The following is a 24801-nucleotide window of genomic DNA, read 5'->3' as shown; positions in this document are numbered from 1 at the left end:
ATGATGGAAATGTGAGTAATGTTCCATGTTCTTCCTGGTAGTTTCTCAAAAGATACAAATATATCTGTGTGGCCTAAAATTTAATCTGTACTCTGTCACTTATAAGCTATGTGATCATGGGCAAGTCACTTAAACTCTCTATTCTATGCCTTGATTTCTTCACAGGTAAAATGGAGTAAATAGTATCTGCCCAACCTCATGTGGTTGTCCTAAGAATTGCATGTAATAACTTATATGAATGAATCATCCAGATAGAAACTAGTACTCTTATATAAATATCAGAAATATATATATATATATATATATATATGGTGCTTCCTATGTGCCAGGCACTGTTTTAAGTAATTTACTTATTCTGTTATCTCATATAGTCTTCACATCAACTTATGTGGTAGATACTATTATTATCTCCATTTTGCAGATGAAAAAACTAAAGCACAGAGAGGTTGAATAACTTGTCCAAGGTGAAATGGCTAAGAAGTAAGGGAGCCACTGTTCAAATCTAGTCATTTAGCCATCTGGCTTTAGCAGCCAGGCTCTTCACTATTACACTCTACTGCTTCTCTCTGGAGCTAAGGTTTCACTGTGTAGAATGTTGTAGTGAGGACAGCCCTCAGTAGTATAGATATATGTCACAACAGCAAGGCCGGCCAGCTGCCGAGAGGCTCACCAAGGTTCCACCTACTCCAGTGACTTCTTCAGCCCTGCCCCCCCCCAAACCAATGAGCACAGAAGCCCAATTCTATGAGCATACTGAAACCAGCTCCATTTCTAGGGTCAGAGCTCATCAACCAGCTCAAAGAGATTGATATGTAAACCTAAAGACCAATTTTTAAATGAACAGTGAGGAATGCAAAGACTTGGGAAGGCAAGGAATGATCAGAAGGTTGCTTGGTGAGTTAAGGAATTAGGGGAACTAATTGTGTGTTCTTCAACAGAGTCACCTGTCAGAGGACTTGAGTACAGAAGTTTCTGCTATAACATATATGCATTCCTGAAAAACCTCACTTTCTGCAAAATCATGCACTAAATGTGACAGTGTTTATGGGGAAAAAATAAAGTTAGGGCAAATAACTCAAATCCTATGCAACTTTTTAACACTAGCATAAACAGTAATTGGGACAAGGGTGAGATAACTTGGATAGTCCAGACAGGCAGCTTACTATGGCTGGAGGCTGCCTCGAGGGTGGTAAAAATGCACAAAAGCAACAGTGTAAATGCAGGCTTTCAGTGCTGAGATCATGCAAATAAGGGTGCTCTGAGACAGCAGGGCTGCCGCTAAGTTGAGCACAGGAAGAAGTGCAACCTGCTATATGTGGAGATCTTTGCAAGGCTACCAATGTCCTTCTCTGGGGAAGAAGCCCCGGATGAAGGCTGAAAAGGACCCTGTCTATACATCAGCCAAGCTGAAGGCTTTTTCCTTTCCTGTGAAAGTTTTAACTCTATTCCCACTATTCTGGCTTCTTTTGAGTAGGAAAAATTATGAACTAACACAACTTCCACATTATGCTGACATCATTCTCATATTTACCAATCATATGTGAGCTAACTGGTGTTGTAGAAACATGTGTTGTTGCAGAACAGACGATACTCAGTCCACAGTGGGAATAGGTACTTAAAACATCTGCACTGTATGTTTTTTAAAAAAATGATGCCTAGAAAAATGTTTACCTATGTTTTTTGGGGTTTTTTTTCACAAAGCAGAGCCCGGCCCTGTGAAAAATGTATACTTATGTTATTTTTGCCATTGAAGGAAACATTTTTACAGTAAAGAAGAAATGCACATCTAAATCTTAATCAAAAAAATTTTAAAGAAGAAGAGTGCTTAGATCAGTGGTTCTCAACTGGGAGCATTTTACCTCCTCTCCCCTGACCCCAGGAGACATTTAACAAGGTCTGGAGACATTTTTGGTTGTCACGATGGGGAGGGGAGAGTCCTGTGGGTTTCCAGAGGCCAGTGGTGCTGCGAAACATCTTCAATACACAGGACAGCCTCCCACACAAAGAAGTCGCCTATCCACAGCACTAATAACACCAGCGTTGAGAAACCCTGGCTCAGATGGATGCTGTACTTTGGCTCCTTGGGCTCCCCTTTTCTATTTCCAAGCAGGCAATACCTCTGTTTTCACAGTTATATTCTAAATGGTGCAGTTAGATGCTGCCTAATTTATAGTCATGTTCATGTACTCCCTTCCTGAGATTACATACAGCTGACTTTGGACACTTAGGAACTCTCAAACTCTTCCATCACTCATTTACAGACAGTGCTTTGGTTTACTCCATGGAGAGTTAACTACACTCATTCAAGAAGAATTTCACTAATAGAAAGCTTGGAGAACAAGTTTGGGGGTCTTCTCAATGGTGTCTCCCGCTCCCAACATATACTTCTATGGTTATATTACTCGGGTGGTTGAACACCAGTCCTCTCTACAATATACATAATTTGATCACCTGGTACTGTAATTAAAAGAGACCATAAATAAAATTCTGTTCCCATCACTTTACTAGTTGGGTGACTTTAGGCAAGAGATTTAACCTTCAGAGACTTGGTTTCTTTTTTTGTAAAATGAGGATAACAGCTCCCAATTTATGGGATTTTTGGAAAGATGAAATATGGTATGTAAAAGTGCTCAGCACCACTTGACAAGTAGCATACGCTAGATAAACATCAGTTCCTTTCCCCTTGCAGCAATACCATACCCAAATTGCCATTGTGAAGTTTGCTTTTCTTGTGCTTCAGCTTTTCTTTTTCTGAGTTGCTCTCTGTTTCTTAAACTCCAAGTTCCAATGACTTCTGTAGGATCAAAATGAAAGTTATGGGAGATAGTGATGAGTTGTGGCATTAACAGGAAAAGAGTCCTATAGAAAAAATGGTAGAATCCCTTTACTGGGTGTGTAAGTTTTTCTCTTAGCCTTTTGAGGACAAGAACTATATCTTATTTATTCTTGTACCTCTGAAGAATGCCTGGGAGCAAACACTCAGTCGACATTTTTTAAATGAAAAGGTCAGTATTTGTACATAAGTGTGCTACCAACCTATTAATTTTTTCAAAATAGTGTACATATTGTACAAACATAAAAGAAAAAAATCAGTCATGTTCTGCCATCCTATAACCTGTTTTCATTTTATTCCTCGTATTCATCTAGTCCCTATATTAAACAAAGTTGTAATGATGGCATACCACAGTTTTATCATTTATTAACCTGATACATCAAAAATATATTCCATCATCTCATCCTCATAATTATAACTTTAGCAGCTACATGATACTTAATCGAGTTGATGTATTCTCATTTATCCACTCATTCCACTCGTATTGAACATTTAGGTTGTTGCCAGTTATTTTTTTTTGCCATTGTAGATCAAATTATAATAAATATTTCATGTACACAACAGCTTTTTTTCTTTTGTACATTTTTCCTTTGGATGACGTTTCTCCAAGTTCTTTGGAATATTAAAGTTATTATCAAGAAAGGTTCTATTGCCATCCAAGTTTGTGAAAAGTTAACGTTGGGTCTTTGATGTAGAACTTCTTAGAGACTATAGAATGATTTCAAATTTGCACCGGGACCCCCAAAAGAGAAAATGTCCCTTGGACCATGGCACCTTTTGTTTTTAGGACAGAAGTCCTTAATGGTGAACATGGATGGGGGAAAATTATACTTTTATTTTTACCAATCTTTAATTTAAATGACCATTTCCTTCAATTATGAATGTAGGTAGCAAACCACAGCAGTTTTAGCAGTGTGTGATTTTGTCACAAAAAGAAATTACAGATTTTCTTCATATAACATGACAGTTATTGCAGATACCTTAAAATATCATTTATTTGAGATGATATATTTGATTTGATATGGTGGTAATTAGATCCACCACTGGACCTTGTTATTTAATGCATCTGTAAATAAGCACATATATTATTATATCATAGTTTTTTATTTTGATAACTTATCTTAATATAATTGCTTCCTTTATAATCCTATGTATTTAATTTTATGTATTTAGACTTCTTAGTCTAAGAAGGGGTCTAGAGGTTCATCAGAATGCCAAAGGGATCCATGGCATTAAAAAGTTTTAAATCACTGCCTCAAGGCCTAGGGTTCTGCAAAAGCAGCAGAAATGCTGCTTTAGGATAGATCCAAAGACTAAGATTAGTGAGTCAAAAGAATAAACACTATTATAGTTCTTATTATCTGGCTACTTATTGCCAGATCCCTTTCCAGAAGTTTCACTATATTTACGTTACCAAAGAAGTATATGGTTGTATTTGTTTTACCACAACTATCTGGTATTGGGTATTTTCGTTATCTTTCATTTATATATATTATTAATAATTTATTTATTATTTCCTTGTGTTTCTCCGGCTTATTAGAATCTTAGTGCTAGAAGGCACCTCAGAAAGTTATATAGCGCCAATTCTTCCATTCTAATATATGAACGTATCCAATTATGCCCCTTTTTTGCCAGAGCCATAAAAAGAGGAAAATAATCATAGTCCAATCCTTCCCAACAGTCACTACCTCTTAAGGACTCTTTCATTACCTGGAACATGGTTCTCTTCTTGATGAGGATCAGGTATCTGATGGAGCATCAAGTGAGACTGGTCCTTTCCCAAATCCATCTTGCTGCAATACCTTCCTGCTGTTTGGTCTGACTTCCACAAGAACCCTTTTTTAAAATGTCAAAAGTAACTAACAGTTAAAAACACACACATACTCGAGTTCACTTGTCACTTGACTTCCTGCCTAAAAGTTTTATCTAGTTGGACCACAGCTGCTGGCTACTTCTACTTTCTTTATCATACTGCACAGGTGTGAGCAGGGGGCACAGCTGGTGCTATGTCCTCCGCCACCATAGTGGCTAGTTATACAGGCAGCCCTGCAGCCACAGGCTGGTATGCCACGGCCTCCAGTATGGCAGTCATTTGGGTCTGCTAAGAAGTACCTGAGTCCGATGTTACTTTTTACATGCAGAGGTGGCATAGTATAGGAAGAACACCAAGTCTAGCACCTAACCAGCTCGATGTCCTTGAACAAATCACTTCCCCTTTTCGTGACTATCCTTCCTCATTTGCAAAGTGGGTGAATAATTCCTGACTTGCCCACCTCACACAGTTCTTGTGAAAGTGAATATTATGAATGTGAAAATTAGGAAGATATGAAATTAATCTTATATTGTTTTCCTGCATGTGGCATTTTTTCATCTTAACCTGATGCAAAGTAATGGAAAGTCTTGCTGTTAGATAATAGACATAAAGAACTAAATTAGGAATTCAAAGCAAATTTGAACCCTCTTCTGCTCACCTGATCATTCACAATTGACTCAAGATAGCTAGTGAAATCCACTGTGACTCATCCAGGGAAGGTCAAAAAGCATTTCTTTTTTTTCTTTTTTTTTTTTTTTTTTGTGGTATGCGGGCCCCTCACCGCTGCGGTCTCTCCCGCCGCAGAGCACAGGCTCCAGACGCGCAGGCCCAGCGGCCATGGCTCACGGGCCCAGCCGCCCCGCGGCATGTGGGATCTTCCCGGACCGGGGCACAAACCCGTGTCCCCTGCATCAGCAGGCGGACTCTCAACCACTGCACCACCAGGGAAGCCCCCAAAATCATTTCTCAATGAAAATATCAGCACATTATGTCACAGAAATTAAGTTGAAACCAAAGGAATCACCCATCTTCAATCGGTCACCCAATTTGTGAAGGCAAAGAGGTACAGAGAATCAGGATTGTTCACCAAGGAAAGGAACACTGACCACCTCCTATTACAGGAAAACAGTCTGTGAGATGCAGGGTTAACACTATATCTGGAGTCAGATACTGAGGTGAAGAGAGTTTGAATTCCAGAGTTGCCACATTCCCTAATTCAGTCACCTTAGGCCACTTAGTCTTGGAGCCAGTTTACCTACATACAATATGGGACAATATTGGTATGTACCTCATGAGGTTATTGGGATGACTGAATCAAATAATGCATTTCATATGTGCCTGTCATATTGAATACATGGTGCCTAGCATATTCAACATGCTTAGTAAGTGTTAGTTGCTTTATTAGTAATAAAAATATAGTGACAAGATTTTGGTAAGTCAAGTCACAGTTTAAATGCACTAAGGAACTCAGAGAAAACCTGAAGGGAATCCTTTATAAAGAGAAAACCTTTATAATGTGAATAGATGCCCTCTACTTCCATAGACTCTTAAGGCATTAGCATCTCCTCCTAAACCATCTAGTCCCTCCCCCTATTTTATACACAGAGAAATTGAGAACCAAGGAGGGGAAAGATTTACCTGCCCCAAATTTTCTTACTTACTGGTGGCACCACATCTTACTGATGATAAGATGGGTCATCTTGTTATGCTTGATCTTACCTGGGTATGAAGATGTATGTGTGATGTGAACATATGAGAGAAGCAGCTTTTTCAAACACACTGAAAAATATTGAGAATTATATAACAAGCACTCAAGCGCTTACACCAAAACTTAATGTGGTATTTAATTACTAGATCCTAAGCTCTAGCTTTAAGTTTCTCGGTTCCCCAGTCTTCCTTGTAAGTTAATCTCTACCTAAAAATTCAGATAACTCCAGGGAGTCCCTATTCCAAGAAGTCCTATAGGGAATGGAAAGTGTAACTTGCAATTTATCTCATGATAATTTTTGGATTTTCAGATACAGATACAGGGTTTTAAAAACTCCAATACAAACTAAAGTAGCTTTGAAAATTATAAAACAGGAGTGTTTTATAATTTAAACTGGCATTTTAAATTAGTTGCTTTATTTGATATGTTTTAATTCTTACTGATTAGGTTATTTCTTATGATAATGAAATAAGATAACCTTTTAGAATACTTCTAGGATGCCTTACAGAAGATGCAGAATTACTTCTTAAATACAATTATCCTTCAAGCTTATAAGACCCAGTTCAACGATTCAGCAAACCTTACTGAATGCCTCCTCTGTACCATGTACTGAGCAAGGCTGTCAGACTACAAAGGTGGACGAAGGTGGACAGATGTTAGTCCCTGAGTTCTGTGTACTGTAGGCCCATTGAGATATGCACATCTTTATTGGAGGGAAATAATATTTAGACCCTTTACACCCTGCTGCAGCCTGCCTAAGTTGATTCCACCCCATGTTCTGATATCTAGGAGCAGAATGTGGAGGGACTATATGAGGGTGGGGTCTCAAGTTAACAGTAATTAGGGAGCAATATTGGGTGGAGGGGGCAGGTGGAGGGAGTTTGGAGCAAACTAGATTGGAAGTCAGGCAAGGTGTCTCTGTTGTGATAAGCAGGCCACAGCAGGAACTTGTCTGGGACAAAAATAGCCAGTCAGTAAATTCACAAGCCATAGTTCATTGTCCTTTCCCTCTGTAGTGAAGTCTAGAGTCCATAGCAGTATGTTAGATGCTAGGCATTAAAGGCCAGATATTTTTAACAAAAGCTGCCTTGTTCTAGAGTTATTTGCATATATACATAATACCTCTCTCTAGGCCACAAACCCTTTGAGGGTGGTTACCACTCCTGATTCACCTTTCTATCCCCACAGTATAATCTAGTAGGAGGCTTAGCCCAGAGCAGTCCCCACAAACGCCTTCACTCTTGTATGCAGGGCCAGCCTCATGGGTGTGCAGCCTGTGAAAGTACTTTATACACTCAGAGGGGCTGATGCTGCTGTCACTTAGTAATACCATCATCTGTTCCAGAGCTCTTTCTACTGTCATTCACTGGCACTGACCTCTGTGCTGAAGATATAGCAGTTAGAATTTCCCTGGTGGCACAGTAGTTAAGAATCCTCCTGCCGGGCTTCCCTGGTGGCGCAGTGGTTGAGAGTCCGCCTGCCGATGCAGGGGACACGGGTTCGTGCCCCGGTCTGGGAAGATCCCACATGCCGCAGAGCGGCTGAGCCCGTGAGCCATGGCCGCTGAGCCTGCGCGTCCGGAGCCTGTGCTCTGCAACGGGAGAGGCCGCAACAGTGAGAGGCCTGCATGCCGCAAAAAAAAAAAAAAAAAAAAGAATCCTCCTGCCAATGCAGGGAACACGGGTTTGAGCCCTGGTCCGGGAAGATCCCACATGCTGAGGAGCAACTAAGCCCATGCACCACAACTACTGAGCCTGTGCTCTAGAGCCCGTGAGCCACAACTACTGAGCCCACGTGCCACAACTACTGAAGCCCACGTGCCTACAGCCCATGCTCCGCAATGAGAAGTCACCGCAATGAGAAGCCCACACACCACAACAAAGAGCAGCCCCCGCTCACCACAACTAGAGAAAGACTGCGCAACAATGAAGACCCAATGCAGCCAAAATTTAATTAATTAATTAATTTTTTGAAAAGAAGAAAGAAAAGTGAGCATGGAATGATAGGATAAGGAACAAGGGGGAAAATTAATGGTGGATGCTATTTTAAACAGGGTGACAGTTGTTCGGGACTGAAGGAGGTGAGAAGCCAACCAGGCTGCCATCTGGGAGGGCACTGTAGGCAGAGAGGCACTGGCAAATGGCCTGAGGTGAGAGAGTGGTAGGAGGTGGGTTCAGAGAGGTAGCTTATTGCCCCTTGTAGGCATGTCTACTCTGATTGAGATGGATAGTCATGGGATGGTTTTGAACAGAGGATTGATGCCATCTGACTTTTTTTTTAATTTTTGGCAACGTTGCTTGGCATGCGGGATCTTAGTTCCCCAAGCAGGGATCAAACCTGTGCCCGCTGCAGTGGAAGCATGAAGTCTTAAGCACTGGACCTCCAAGGAAGTCCCTGGCATATTTTTCAAGGATTATTCTATATAAAGAACAGACCATGGGGACACGGGAGGAGGTGGAAGCAGGGAGACCAGTTAGAAGGATCCTGCAGAATACAGATGATTAAGGCTTGGACTGTGATGGGAGTGATGAAGAAGTGGTCAGACTCTGGAGTAGCTTACAAACTGGATATGCAGTGAGTGATAAAGAATCAAAGAGTATGACAAGAGTTCTGGTCTGAGCAACTGGAAAGATGGAGATACCATTAATAGACAAAGAAGACTGGGGGGAGCAGGCTTGCAGGAGATGATCAGGAGTTTAGTTTTGGACATGCTAATAGATTAGGGATAAAACAGCAAAGGAGCAGCCAGTGAGGCAGAGAATAACCAGGAAAGTGTAGTGTTTTGGACGTCAAGTGGAAAAAATGTTTCAAGGAGGAGGGAGTGATCAACCTGTCAAATTTTGCTAATAGGTAGATAGAAGGAGGATTGAGAATTTTCCTAACAATTTCTTTCCTAAGAATTTAATTAATTATGGACTGGAGCCCAGAAAGGTTAAGTGACTTGGCCAAGGACATACAGGCAGGACTAGCAATATAATTTGCAGGGCCCAGTCCAAAATGAAAATACAGAGCTCCTCCTTCAAAAACTATTAAGAATTTCAAGACAGCTACAGCAGAATATCAGAATGTCAAACCCATCACAGGGCCACTTTCACAAGTGCTTCCCTGAATCTTTGTGGCAAACTTATAAAATAGCTATTAGTATCCTCACTTTCCAGATCAAGGCACTGGTGCTCAGGGTGTAAAGTGATTTTACTAGGGTCACAGAGCTAGACTGGTAGTTTGAGCATGAAACCTGAGCCTGCAGCCTCCAAGTCTGGCCTTCTTCCTACTAGACCAAACTAGATATTGAGGGAGAGAATTGCTTTCCTGCCTCCTGACCCATCTGGAGCACGTTTAAGTAAGTATTGAGGCCTTGTTCATGCATTTCAGAGGCCTGGTTGAACTGGGCAGATGTGGGAGGGAGGGAAAAACATTCCTAAGAACTTCTGCCCTGGGGCTCTTTATGATGGGGGTGAAAAGGGAGCACTGGATACTATTCAGTGAGAAACTTGACCTAATAAAAGTGCCCCCAAACTGACGTAGTTTTAGGCCATATTGATAGAATTATAGAAAAGAGGGCGCTCACTTTGCTACACTTTGGTTTGTCATCCCATACATAGAGTGTTATGCTGTGAAGACCGTGTGAATGGAATTTGAAAACGTGTAGAAAAAAAGAGCAAGGGATTTGGGACTCTACCATTTCCTGGCTGTGTAATTTGGGAGAAAATCTCTCAATTCTTTCTGATTCTCATTTTCTTCCCTTATAAAACAGAGAAAAAGTAATACCTCCCAGGGATTCTGGGAGGATAAAAGAGATCATGAGAGCTTTCTATAAAATAAAAAGCACTGTGCAGATAGACATGCCATAAACTCGGGCAGTGTTAACAGTATTATTAGAAGTGTTCTAATTATGCACCTGGGCATTGTCCTGGAGTGCATTTGGGTGGAAAAGTCAAGAAAGGGAAGCTATCATACACTTTTTTTTCTTAGTGTTCTTTCCTTGCTAAAATACTTTTTCAAACCTTTTAAATTATTTTCAAAGAGTTGATCATGCTTTGTTTTCCTTAGTGGAGAAGGAGAGTTTCTGGTTTCCCTCTCTCTCACAGCCTGTTGATGCATGATAAATAAGTTCTGTCTCTGCTGAAACAGATGCTACTGTACACATACAGATAACACGGTCTATGACTTTAGAATGGCTGTAACCTGACTTTCAATTTAGTTTGTTCCAAAGTCCCTCCTCCGGCCTCCTCCACCAATATTGCTTTCTATTTCTTAATGAATAGACAATAAGCATCTCTGAATAAACATTGATATGTGGTCATTTAGCTGGGGAAGAACAAGTCTGCTCCCACCTTGAGCCTCCATCACATTTCTGTCCTCACTTTCCTGAACTTCCAGAACTAACAGTGTACTCTCAAGTCGACTGCTTCCTTTCCCCACATAACTTCTTCTTTCCTTTGCATCCACAATCTAGTTTTCTCTTCCACATATTGTTCTCTCATAAGTCAGCAATGATTCCTAATGGCCAAGTCCAGTGGTCCCTTCTCACTTCTCTCTCTCTGTGACTTCACTGTAGCTCATGGCTCCTCTGAGCACTTCTGTCGCTCTGTTCTTGGCTTCTCTAGTAATGTGTTCTTCATCCCTCCTTCCTCTCCCCCCCACTCCTCCACACACTTCTCTTTTACTCCTCTAGCTATGAGAAGTACTTCCCAAGGATGACTCCTCTGAGTCTTTTCTCTCTCACTCTTAGACAGTCAATCCAACTGTATACCTTTAGCTATTACCTTTATGCAGATATCTTCTAAATAATTACCAGTCTGAGTTGAAAAATCACATTTTCAAGTGTCTCTTGAATATCATTCTTTACCTGAATATCCCACTGCACCTTAAATTTAGCATAGCAAAAAGCAAATATAGGGTTTCCCTGGTGGCACAGTGGTTGAGAGTCCGCCTGGCGATGCAGAGGACATGGGTTCGTGCCCCGGTCCGGGAGGATCCCACATGCCGCGGAGCGGAAAAAAAAAAAAAGCAAATATATCTTCCCCCTAAAACCAGTCTCTCCTACGCTTTATTTCTGCCACTCTTAACTATTCTACTATAGAAGAGTGGCACCTTGTTCCTGGACATCCAGTTCTAATTGGCAATCCAGTTCAGAATTGTCTTTGCCTCTGCCTCCTCACTTTGCTTCTCACATCCAGTTGGACACAGTTCTGAGTTTATTCTTCCCAATGTCCCACATGCTTATTCCCTCTTTTCCTTTCCCATACCACCATCCCAGAGGGGGACCTCAACTTCTCATTGGAAGTATTGGAGAAGCTTCCTAAGTGGTTTATTTTCTTCTATCTCCCCTCACCTTCCCCAGATTGTCCTGCACAAACAGCCAGAACATTCCCCATAAAACTGGCTCAGAACTGGTCTCTACCCCACTTAGAATCCCATAAAGTCTCAGTATTGTGTGTAGAATGAAGACTAAACTTGTCAGTCTGGCATTTAAAGCCAACTTCCCAATCTTGTCTCCCATTACTTTCCTGAAAATACCCAATATTCCAATTAAATAGTGCCACTTGCCCTCCCTGTTTGGCTTTGATTCTTTCTAACACCCACAGTACCTTTATTCACACCTTCTTGCTCTTCAGTGCTCTTCACTTGTGTCTGCCCATCCAGATGGTGAGTGCCCCCATCACAAAGCCTTTGGTGATAATGATGATGATATATTAGCTGCTCTACAAACACATAATAGGTACCTGACATGTTACAAACATTATCTCATTGAGTTCTTCTAACTAATATTATCCCCATTTCACTGATAAGGAAATTAAGGTTTAAAGAAGTTAGGTTACATCCCAAGGTCACATAAGCTCACAGGTGCCGTAGTTAGAGCTCAAAACCAAAGCAGTCTGACTCTAAAGTTCACAGATTTAACCATTCTTTTTACTACCTTTTCCTACCTAAAGGTGATCTCTCCTTTTTGAGCTATAGTGTCACTTGATCTGAGCCTCTTGTATGATAAATATCACATAATATTTATTTTATTGTTCACATGTACACTTCTTTTCTATAATGTTCATTCAGCAAACATTATTGAACATTTATTTCTTGCCAGCCCCTTTACTAAGAATTGGAGACATAGAGAAGAATCAAACAGGAGTCCTTTCCTCCAAGGAACTCAGTCTAATTGAGGGTGATAGACAATAAGTAAATCTGAATTTAGAATACAGTATGATAATTTTAACATCAATATTTCCAAATGTTCTAAGAGTAGAGGTGGAGTGCTTAATTCTGCTGTCATAGAAGCAGAAAGATAAAGATATTATATTGTGTATCCTCTAGCTATAATCCTCTTTATTCATAACTGCCTTGAAATCACTCTGCATTGGTCAACACGTAGAATTGGAAAAATGATGAGGCTCTATGTGTGTAATTGTATTATGTGGTTTTTTCACTTTACACTAGTGTTAAGCTTTTCCCCTTTTATTAATTTCACAGAAATAATAATGATAGCCAATATTTATTGAGCACCTGCTTATCATATTCCAGGCGGTCTTCTAAGTACTTTATATATGATAGTTCATTTAGTCTTTACAACAGCTTTTAAGGTAGGTATTACTAATATCCCTATTTTGTAGATGAAGAAACTGAAGCACAGGTATTGAACCTGCACCCTAAGTCAAACACCTAGTAAGTGGCAAAGCTGGGTGGTTTGGATCTAGGAGGCCATATGCTTAACCACCTTGCTCTCCTGCCTCTCAATTCTACTTCTTTCATATTTAATAAAATAAGGCAGCAATATATATTCTTTTTTGATCCTCTCTCCCTCCTTTCTTTCCCATTTCCCTCTCCCTCATCTTCTCCCTCTTTCTGCAATTTGTTGACTATATAATCTGTGTCCCAAAAGTGTGTAGGGTGCTGGGAATATAAAGGCAAATAGGAAAAACTGCATACATAGAAAATTAAGGGAACACAGAGGAGGGACATCTAACCCAGATGAAGAGATAAGGTCAAAGCAGTCTTACTGGAATAGGTGATCTCAAGCTTAGTTTTGAGAGTGAATAGGAATTAACTACTATGATGCAACCAGGCTCAGAGGAACAAACACAGGCTCCAGAGTCAGACCTAAGTTCATTCAAATCAGGTTCTGTGTGGCCAGGATCTTCCACCCTCAATTCCCTCATATATGGAATGGGTATTATAACACCTACCTTTCACGACTATTATGAGGATTAAGAATGATGACTATTGGAAAGAATCTGGCACATAGCAGACCTTACTGCTCTGGCTGTCATTATGATTGTTCATAATCTCAATAACAGTAAGTGAAATAGAACTGCCAAATAATAAAGCTAAGCAAGGCATGAGAGTTATTTTATAGATAAGGAGATCCAGAGGGGGCCAATGTCACACAGGCCTAGTGGCAGCTGGAACCGGAATCCAGATCCTCTGAGAGTTTTATCATTTTCCCTTTACCTGCCTGCTATTCCGAACTCTTCTGTCTACAAGTCAATCTACCTTATCCCCTGGTTTGATGAAGTATTTCCCAAAATTTCCAATTGTTACATTCTCTCTTCATGATTTTTGCCATATTCTTGTAATAACATCTTCTGTATTATTATTTACTTAATGTTTTCCTTCAAATAAACATTTTTCCTAAAAGTATTTAAAATGGAAATTTTATATCACCAATGTAAATGGAAAACCAACAATATCACCTGTGAAATCACAGGTTTGTGGTATAACAAATTATAATTCTTCTAAGGTACATTAAAATAAATACTGAACTATTAAAGTAAAAGATGTTTCATCTGAAATTATCTGCACTGCCCCAAGTGGAATGAATGCATATCACCTCTTGGAAAATGCTGGCCTATGTAATTAATCAGTGAATTCTTTTCATTTCACAGAATTTCTAGATCATGTCCAAATTATCCTAAAACCAAACTGCCCTTTGCAGGAACTGTTTTATAATTCAAAAGGGACAGAGCAAAAGACTCCATTCATTCCCTGGCCTGCCACTGACCCACTGTTATTCATATCAGCTACTCTCCAACGGGTCTCTATTTGAACGTTAGCCTCTCCTATTTTTGCTCTTTATTCACTCCTTGGAGTTTTAGCTACTCGGGCATAGAATATGTACTAGAACCTAACATGATGCTTTAGTCTTATTAATTTGGAAACTTCAACTCCCTGCTTCCAGCAGATTCTATCCCCTGGGCTTGAAGTTTAGAGTTAGCATAACCTAGATGAGTCCCTGCCCAAAAGTGAACACTGCTGAAGAATTGCAGCCTTCCAAATGGTTCAGCGCCAGTGCTGAATGTTATATTATACGTCCAAGTAAATGGTCGTCACCTGAACCAGTTGAGGTAGAGATGACTCTGGCTAGAACTCTGCCACTAGGTGGACGTAAAAGGCAATTACACCATTCTCACCTGTCAACTAGGTCTTGAGCTTTGGTTCCAAGCACTTTCCCTTGGAGGCAGCCTGCCTTGCTCCCTAATTCTCTGACACTCTCCATTCCCCCTCCCTGCAAGTCCTCCTCTGGGTGAGTTCGCATCGGGGATGTTTGCATACCAAACACTTAGCTAATTGATATTCTAACACAATCTGTTCAACAAATGTTAGGCTTTCTTGTATTTTGGGTTTGTGTGTGGGGTGTGTGTGTGTGTGTGTGTGTGTGTGTGTGTGTGTGTGTGTGTGTGTGTGTGTTTTAGTGACACTTTGGTTGTATTTTTAGCCAGAGAGAAGAGAAGGACTTACTTTAGCAGGCAGAAAATGTATTGTCAGGTCTTTCTTCCCTGGCATTCTCCTAAGTGGCTGTGAGCACCTTTAACAGATGGAGCTCAGGATGTGATCAGATCTGATTTCATCAGCATATATTCTGGGCAAGTTCAACGTGAGGATGAAGACTTCCTTTGTGCTTCTTTATGTTCTGTATTGTCACCCTTTATTGTTAGCACTCTCATTTTAGGGAAGCCAGAGTTGCTCAGCTGTGATAGACACCTGTGTGGGAGTCATGTAGCAAAGTCTGATGTTCCACGGGAAGAAAAGAGGGTGCAGGTCTGCCCCAGCACTTTGTAATGAGCCCTCCCCTCCCCGTCAGCAACAAGCACATCTATTCTTAAGTATCAAAATGTTCTTGGTAATCAAGAGAGAAATTAAACCCAGACAGAATTGTCATCTTCAGAGACTGCCAGCAATACCCAGAATTACCCATAATCCTTCTATCTGATGGGTTTGGTCTTCTTGATGAAAATAAAATAGGATGTTTCATGTTATTACTGCCATAGCCTTCATTATTAAAATTGGATACTATGCTTCACTTCTCAGGAAACACTAACTAATAGGAGCAATTATCACCCTGAAGAGTGTGTGGTGCAGCAGATAGAGCTTGGACTCTTGGATCAGAAGATAAGTAGGGTATCTATTTCCACAGAGCTGCTATTAACTTCTGTTTTTACCCAGTTCAGATGGGTGTACAATACTTTGTGCTCATGCAAAGAGACTGGACAGAATTATCAGGCAGAATTTAAATAACTTGGTCCATCCAACCAAGACAGATTTTCCTTTCTAGAAAATCCTACCCCTACCCTGATCTATGGAAAACTCCATTCCCATATCCCACTACCAAATATGGCACCCACATGGATTCAGTCGTCTCTCTGAGGAGGAATGAGTAGAATGAAACTTCACTAATCCAGTCAATTCAATTCCCCTTTAATGGGAATTAAATTAAGATCTCAATAAGACACAACAGTTCTGCTTTCTAGTCTTATATAGAAATTATGCCTTTAACTCTAAATCCTAGTTATCTCTGACAGAGGAAGTGAACAATTGATCAAGTAATAGAGTTGCTACAGTGTAGGAAGTAGGAGTGGAAAGAAGAGATTGATGAGTAGGTGATACAATATGTAAGTAATGGGCTTGAGACTTTCTAGTAAGTCAGACAGTGATGCTTGACTGGGCAGGAGAGCTCTTTGTTTTGTAAATTACTTGCAAACTGGTAATTGTACTTTATGGAGTTATGTGAACCTGGGACACAGTAAACACTAAATTTCATAGAATTTCACCGCTGGAATAAATCTTCAATGTCATCTAGTCAAATTTCCCAAGAGATGTCTGAAAGCCCTGTGTGGACTCAATTTACCAGAAAATGTTTCTGATTTCAAAAATTTTATTAAAGAAAACCCCACAGAGGGACTTCCCTGGTGGCGCAGTGGTTAAGAATCCGCCTGCCGATGCAGGGGAACATGGGTTCTTCCTGGTCCGGGAAGATCCCACATGCCGTGGAGTAACTAAGCCCACGAGCCACAACTACTGAGCCTGCATGACACAACTACTGAAGCCCATGCTCCTAGAGCCCGTGACCTGCAGCAAGAGAAGCCACCGCAATGAGAAGCCCGCGCACCACAACGAAGAGTAGCCCCCGCTTGCCTCAACTAGAGAAAGCCCACGTGCAGCAACGAAGACCCAACGCAGCCAAAAATAAATAAATAAATAGTTTAAAACCCGCAGAAATTTTTACAAGTAACCCCATATGTTATAGTTCTGAATATTACTTCACAACCCTGGGAAAGTCACTTCATTTTTGTGGGCCTTTGCTCAAAACATGACCTTGGGCAAGTCACTTCACCTCTCTGGATATTAGTTTCCTTATCTACAAATAACCCCAGCTCTGTCTTGCCTGCCCCTCAGGGTGGATAACACGCTCAAGAAGATGATAAAAGTGGAAGGTTTTGGTAATCACAGGGTACTTTCTAAAACATAAGAAGTGTTGCTACCAGCTCCTACATTCCCCCTCGAGCGACATCCCAATGCTAAGCAAGAGTAGCAATGTTTCACCCCTCTCCATTCTATTAAGATGTTTCTCCCCCTTGCCCATAATTCTCCCCCATAGAATCACCCACAGATGGGTCCCTACAGGAACATTCTCCAAGGGGTCCTGTGTTTTTTTCATGAAAGACAAGGAATGGGCTTGTGCGAGTCGCAAAGTCTGAGAGGGAACGAGCTGCACGCATACAGGGAGGCTTTCAGTGGGAGCAGCTGCAGGCCTTTTGCTTTTCTGCACATCCTCAGCTACCAGTGCCACTTGGCCCTAGGCCTCTATCAGCAAGGGTGAACCCTAAGGAGCCCAGCAGCTCCACACAGAGGACCCTCATAGCAGAACCTCATAATGGCACAGATTATTGTTCATTCTAACAGGCATTTAGTAAGCGTTTGTTGTGAGTCAGGTCCTGTGCTTGCCACAGTGGGTAAGAGATGAGTCAGATGTGCTGCCTGCCCTTGAGACCTCACAGTTTAGTAGGAGAAACAGACTCATGAGTGTCATATACAGACTGGGTTATGACCAAAGCCCACACAGCGTTTGGGCACAGTTGATGGATCACTTAAGTCTGTCTGAGGGCTCAGGCTGGGCTTCTCAGAAGAGATAAGATTTAAATGTTACCTTAACAAGGGGGTAGAAATTCTCCAGGGGGATTAAAGGTGGTGGGGGGCTCATTTCAGACAGAGGGAGGTGTGAGTATACAAAGGCACAGAGATGTGAAAAGGCATCTTGGTTCTGGGCACAGTAACAGAGAAGCTGGAATGTGTGCTACACACCAGGGAATGGAAAGATCTGAAACCAGAGAGGTAGCTGGGGGCCCAAGGAGAGGCTTTTATGATGTCATGGGGAGCCACTGAGGGGTTTTAGGGTGGAGAATGCCATAATCAGGTAATGTTCTTAGAGCATTTAGGTGACAATAAGGGGGCTGGGTGGGAAAGGAGAGAGAAGATAAATTCACTGAGGGTATTAAAGGAAAGCACAGATTCTAGAGAGATTTAGAAGGTAGAAATGACAGATCTTATTATGAGAAATTCTAAGAGCTCCAGCACAGAAAATTGACAGAGAAAGACAGCAGACTAAAAATTTAGTGAGGGTCCACAGGTAAGATGACAAGATATCTTGTATCAAGCAAATCACACCCTGACTTCCATTCCTTGATGGCCTGGCCGAGATGGCCTATGTAATGTTTATGGACAGGAGGTCAAAAGCTTTTATTACAAATTATTTTTATAGCTACAGAAGTGGATTCAGCAGATCTGGCTGGCTAGGCCAGTGTTTCCCTCCTTTCCCTCCTGCCCCAAAGCTAATTGCTTTGTCAAGGAGGATGCCTTCCCCAGATAGAGAAAGGCCACATTTTGGTTAAGGATTGACAAATAGCTATGCCAGGATCTCCATACTAAGTTCTAGCTAGATCCACGCATTACCACAAAGAACTGCATAGCTCAGAATGCTTGGCTGCCTATAGCATACAGTCACAGACCACACATGTGGCAAATTCCCAGAAGAATTGATATATGAGCTGGGTCTTGAAGAAAGCAAAGGAAAAATAAGCACATTAAAATGATATCCTACCTGGTTTGGCCCTTTTTTAGAAGTACACCTAGAATGTTCTAGAGCAGAGCTGTCCAATAGAACTTTCCACAATGATGGGAATCTTCTTCTGTATGATCCAATATGGTAGCCACTAGTCACATGTGACTAGGGAACACTGTAAATGTGGCTAATGTGACGGAGGAACTGATTTTTTTTAATGTTATTTTAAAATTATTTATTTATTTATTTATTCATTCATTCATTCATTCATTCATTTATTTATTTTTGGCTGTGTTGGGTCTTTGTTGCCCTGTGCGGGCTTTCTCTAGTTTCAGCGCGTGGTGGCTACTCTTCGTTGCGGTGCGCAGGCTTCTCATTGCAGTGGCTTCTCTTGGTGAAGTCATTGTTGAGAAGGTCTCATTCTAGCTCACATTCTTGTTAAATAACCTGGGCTCCTTGTATGTGGGAAAGCGGTTTCGAGCACAGAACCTCTAGCACCAAGCAGAATGGCAACATAATTTTAGCTCCCGAGCAAATGGGTCTCACAATAGCATGAGTTCAATGTATGCATTAACATTTGAATATGCTGTACAATAAGCGTGCTGATTACTCTGAGAAGAATACTTGAAGAATAAAATAAGCTGTGATCATTAGAGGAAAAAGGGGCTAGCAATTTATGGCATGGCTGCTGCTTGATATTCAAAAGTACATGACAGCTCTCATCACAGGTAAAAGGTAACTACTGTGATGATAAAATGTAATGACAGTGGCAGGAAGTGATCAGAATTTTACCGGAAACCAGTTTGTGGTATAGTTTCTTACCACAGTCAGATTTATAACTTATAAAAACGTGTCCCCATTTGGTTGTTTGGTTCCTCTGGGCAGTTTGAATGTGAATCCATTGTAATCTCAACTTTGCAGGAAGTGGCGGACCGAGTTTTCACGGGAAATGAGAAGCTGAGGTGTAGAGGCCTCAGGTTGGACGTGGGGACATGACAATCACCTTGTGCTGGGAGAGAAGCTGTAATGGGGAGCTGGCTGGTGCCCCACAACTTGGATGACCTAGACCAGCAGTTCTCAAAGTCTGCTCTGCAGACCTCTGGGGGATCCTGAGACTCTTCCAAGAGGTCCATAAGATCAAAATTATTTTCCTAATAATATTAAGATGTTACTTGGCTTTTTCACAGTATTGAAAGACTTCAAATTATATGACTCAACTTATATGAAATGTCCAAAATAGGCAAATCTATAGAGACAGAAAGCAGATAAGGAGCTGCCCAGGGTGAGGGGAGGCCAGAAGGTGGAGCAACTGCTTAATGGGTACAGGGTTTCCCTCGGGGTGATGAAAATGTTCTGGAACTAAGTAGTGGTGGTGGTTTCATAACTAAATGCTACTGGACTGTATAATTTTAAATGGTTAAAATGGTGAACTTTATGTTATATAAATTTTACCACAGTAAAAAACAGTCCAAAATAAATAAATAAAGCATTAAAACGAAAAACAGTAATCTTTTGGAGTTCTGACTACCTGCTCTTTGCTGCAAATACTCCTCTATATCCCGGCTCCTCCCTTACCTCCTCAGAGCAGTCTCTCAGAGCTATCTGAGAGGTTTCATCCTGGGCTTTCATCCTCAGTTTTGTTAGCCAAATAAAACATAATTCTCAACTTTTAGGTTGTGCATTTCTTCAGTGAACATGACAAAAGAAAAAAATGGCTAATGATATTAAGTAAATGAAAGAGATCCATTCTTATGACTTGTTAAATGTTTCCATATAATTTTTCAGACCTCATAGCATGTTAGGGCTAGGAGAGACCTTGGTTACCTCCTCATGCAAGTTGGAAATAGGGCAGGGGAATTCCAAGGTGATCCTGTGGAAGAAATAGGGATCAGGAGCTAAAGAGGAGAGATCAGGAGTAGGGAACAAAGTCTCCCAGGAGCGGATAGAATGCATAAGATAATAAAGAGAGAAAGGGTAGCTTAAGATGATTATCAACCAGCATTTAGGAAACCCCCTACCCAGAAGAAAGGCCAGAGGAAGGCAAGAGAACTAGGAGATGGGAGAGTCCCAGAGCAGGGCAAGATGCCCCAGGGCATGCATTAGCAACCGGGGATACACAGAGTTTCAAATTAAAGCGCACTTCAAAGCTTCCCACAAAAACCAGTTGCAGTGCCTTGTCCCATCCCACCCTGACAGAGCTCCCCAGAGGCAACTACTGCCAACACTTTTAGCTATTTCTTCTGATGTTTACCTCATATTTATAGACACATGCTCTGTTCTATGTCTTGGTTTTTCCACTTTAGACATTATCTATTGACTTCATATTATTAGAAGACTAGGATTTAGCTCTCGGCTACCACCTCTGAAAGCCAAGTGGGCACTAGTAAACTGGAAACCAAGTGACCCATCTTAAAGGGAGGCAGCTGCTATTCGGCGGGTTATTGCCAGGGAATGTAGCTCTGCGATGCAGAATGTGTCAAAGTATGTTCATTTGTAAGTAATTAAAACAACCAGAAAACTGACTTAACGATGAAGCTCACACTAAAAGTCCAGGTAATTTAAGCTTCAGGGTTGGTTTGATTCAGCAGAGCACCAGTGTTATCAAAGCTGACCTTGATGTGAGATGGCTAAGGACAAGTCCCAGAGCTCCTTGTCCATATCCAAAGAGATACAGGTCACTTCTGGAAGCCTCTTTCTCAGGAGTCCTAGCAAATCTCTATTAATCTGGATTGAGTCTTATGCCGGTAGGAGATACTATGAGGCTCAGCCCAGGTCCCCTCTTCTGGGGCAACACATCCATCCCTCAGCTGCTGGGAATAGTCTTGCTCTGAGCCTTAGGAAACCACTTCCCCCAAGGTTTTACACCCCCTTCCAGGGTGCAGCCTGAGGCCTGTGACTGGCTGATGTGGGAATACAAATGTCTGGCCCCCTTACTTCAGTTTGGGACAACTCTGAAGGGCCATCCCCATTCCTGAGTTCCTGGGATCAGCTGAGGCTTTGGTTGTAACTACATTGCACCTACTTTGCTGGTCGGCTTCTCTCCACCCCCAACCTTGTCTTCTTCAGGTCCCCATAGGTGTGTGTCCTAAGGACACTCCTCAGTAAGCCTTCTGCATGCAGCTCTCCATCTTGGATTCTGTTTCCAAGGAACCCAGTCTTTAAGCAGTGCTTGTTTCTGAATCAACAAAGGTGACAAAAGGTAGGGCTATGCTGATGAATTAGGACTAGTTTGCATGCCCTGCTCTAGAACCAGGGGTGGGATCAGCCTCTCCCAACAGCACATAGGCTGAGCCAGAGAGGATAGGGACTGGAACAAAGCCTTGAATTGTTTACTAAAAAGGGAAGAATCATATTGGGGAGGCAGCTGCACAGACCTTTTGATCTTTCCAGAAAAGTCAGAAACAGTTTATGTAAACAAACAAACAAAAAACTCATGATGTTTTAATGTCAAAAACTAATTGAGATATTTTTAAACACTATTAAGAGCCAACAAGTCATGGTCTAATACTGCCTGCATTTCAGCAGTTTGCAACCTTGGCCAGAGAGAACATAGGTGTAGTTTGTAGCCCCAGAGAGCTAAGCTGGCACTAATAGTGATCATGAAGTCAAGATTTCAGCTCAACCTAAGGAACAGTTTCCTAATGATTTGAGCAAGATGAAAACGGAATGAAGCACCTCAGGAGATGAGTTCCTTGGCAACAAAGGCCATTGTTTTTTTGTTTGTTTTTTTTTAAATTTATTTATTATTTTTGGCTGTGTCGGGTCTTCGTTTCTGTGCGAGGGCTTTCTCTAGTTGCGGCGAGCGGGGGTCACTCTTCATCGCGGTGCACAGGCCTCTCACTGTCGCGGCCTCTCTTGTTGCGGAGCACAAGCTCCAGATGCACAGGCTCAGTAGTTGTGGCTCACGGGCCTAGTTGCTCCACGGCATGTGGGATCTTCCCAGGCCAGGGCTCGAACCCGTGTCCCCTGCATTGGCAGGCGGATTCTCAACCACTGAGCCACCAGGGAAGCCCCAAAGGCCATTGTTTGAGTCTTGTTAGAATTTGAACTATATGATCTTTGAGTTCCTATTCATTGAATAGGAACTTTATCCATAAAAAGTAGATATCCATATAAAGTGGATCCACTTTATCCATATAGAGTGGATATAACTTTATCCATATAAAGTGCCGTGTATACATAAAATACCACTGATACACCCTTTGGCTAATGTCAGTAGCAAACAGCAATGGGATTGCACCAATGGTTCTACTGAAACACAGCTCAATTTTCTTTTCTGGAAAACACACTCCATTTGACTCATTGCTTCTGGGTACTTCAGTATCAAAGGAAATAAAAGGTGAAAAGAGAAGCATGTGATTCTTTGCCCTGCTCCTGTCTTAGATACAAAAATGTCGCCAGCAAATCCTTTACAGATATCACATTATGAGACCCTCTGTTGCTTAGAAGTTAGCATTATATTCTAGCATGTCAGAGCTGGAAGCATCTCAAAGATCATGCAGTCTAACTCTTTCATTCAATAGAAGACACAGAGAAGAGAAGGAACACACCTGAATGACACAGAAAAGCCAGGACCAGGATCCAGATCTCTTTACTCTCGGAGCAGAGTCCTCTCACTGCAACCCAAAACCCATTTTTTGTCATTAAAGTGAAATAATTTGCTATTGTCAGCTATCCTGGAGTGATAGGACTTCTGGGCTAATGGACCTCAAGATTCTCACAGACAGGAGGTAGCCAGGCTCTGTCCTTTTCAGCAGTCTAGATTGCCTAATCATTTGTAGAGATAGCTTATTTGATTCTGTTTAGGATTTTCTTTTTAAAAGGTAATATGCTCACATGGTTAAAAAAAAAAAAAGGTGTTCACTAAAAGTTTAACTCCCACTTCTTCCCCCATCCCTCATACCCCCTCCTACAGGTAATTTCTCTTATTAGTTTCTTGTGAACCATTATAAGAAATTTGAAGTCACTTCCCTTGATTCTCAAAACGATCTGGTAGGGTGGGGATATTTACTCACCTTCATTTCACCTATGAGGAAACTGAGACTTAGGGAGCCTAAGCAAGTGAAAGAATGATAGACTAACCAAGTCCAAACTCAGTGTTCTTTCCGCAATTTCACTATGCCTTTCAATAGCTGCGAGGTGTATATAAAAGGTACAAGTGGGCATGGAAGGCAGGCTGAGCCACTGAATCAGAGCTCCTTAAAATTCCCAACAGGACAGAGCTTGCAGAAGGAGTGACTGGCCCAAGGTGAAAGAGAAGAGGGACCCACCAGGCAGATGTCCACCCGGAAATAGCATTTGTTTCATCCTGCCCCTTCATCCCATACACCTAATCTGTCACAAAGCCCTGTCAAGTTTTCCTGTGAAATATTTATCCCATCTGTTCCTCCCTTTCTCTTTTCACAGCAAAAACTCTGGTGCAAACTTCAGTTACCTCACATTGGGTTATTGTCACAGGCTTTTAATTGGTCTCCTGGTGCACAAATAGCTTCAACCTAAATGAGCATGTATTACATCCAATTTCCATTTATAACATGTGGGTAAATGATGCTGGTCCTTCATAAAGCCTAAATTTTAATCTTTCAACTCCACTCAGTGGAAACAACCTCATTAGTGTGTTAGTAAAAAGGGTCATGTAAAGAAGTCTTGCTCCAGCTCAGAAACAAGGCCGGTCTTGAGAAAGAAGAGACTTGTTAAGAAAATGAATAAATAGCCACGTTATTCATACACTGGAATCGTAATCATCAATAAAAAGAAATGAGTTACTGATGCATTCAACAACCCAGATGAATCTCAAAAATATGTTGAGGGAAAGAAGTCGGACACACGAGAGTACAGGTGTATGATTTCATTCATACGAAGTCCAAGAACGCGCAAAATCGTCTCTCGGGGATATAATTTAGAACAAGTGTTGCCTCTGATGGGGCACTGGAAGGGATACAGGGGGATGCGATAGCAGTGCTTTCTATCTTGATTGGGGTGTTGGTGAACACCTTTGTTAAAACTCACCAACTATATGCTTAATATCTGTGCATTTTACTGTAATTATTCCTCAATTTAAAAGAGAGAGAAAGAGAGAGGAGAAAAAGAGAGTGAGAGGGAGGCTGACCTGCTCA

The 24801-nt window shown here is 41.4% G+C and overlaps 1 protein-coding gene across 1 annotated transcript in view; it reads right to left on the bottom strand.

Annotated features, from left to right (window-relative positions):
- Positions 1–23286, bottom strand: part of HEMGN (hemogen) — a 28235-nt gene extending 4949 nt beyond the window's left edge. Inside the window, exons 1-3 of the mRNA XM_060153377.1 lie at positions 23236–23286; positions 4544–4669; positions 2701–2794 (exon numbers count right to left, since the gene is read on the bottom strand). Of these exons, the coding sequence (XP_060009360.1) occupies positions 2701–2794; positions 4544–4622 (173 nt within the window). The 5' untranslated portion in view covers positions 4623–4669; positions 23236–23286. The remainder of the gene's footprint in view (positions 1–2700; positions 2795–4543; positions 4670–23235) is intronic.
- Between the last annotated feature and the right edge of the window lie 1515 nt (positions 23287–24801).

This window comes from Lagenorhynchus albirostris, chromosome 7, assembly GCF_949774975.1.
Source record: "Lagenorhynchus albirostris chromosome 7, mLagAlb1.1, whole genome shotgun sequence".
In the NCBI taxonomy this organism is placed as follows: domain Eukaryota; kingdom Metazoa; phylum Chordata; class Mammalia; order Artiodactyla; family Delphinidae; genus Lagenorhynchus; species Lagenorhynchus albirostris.
Note: the sequence above shows the minus strand (reverse complement) of the source record. Positions and strands in the feature narration are given on the sequence as shown.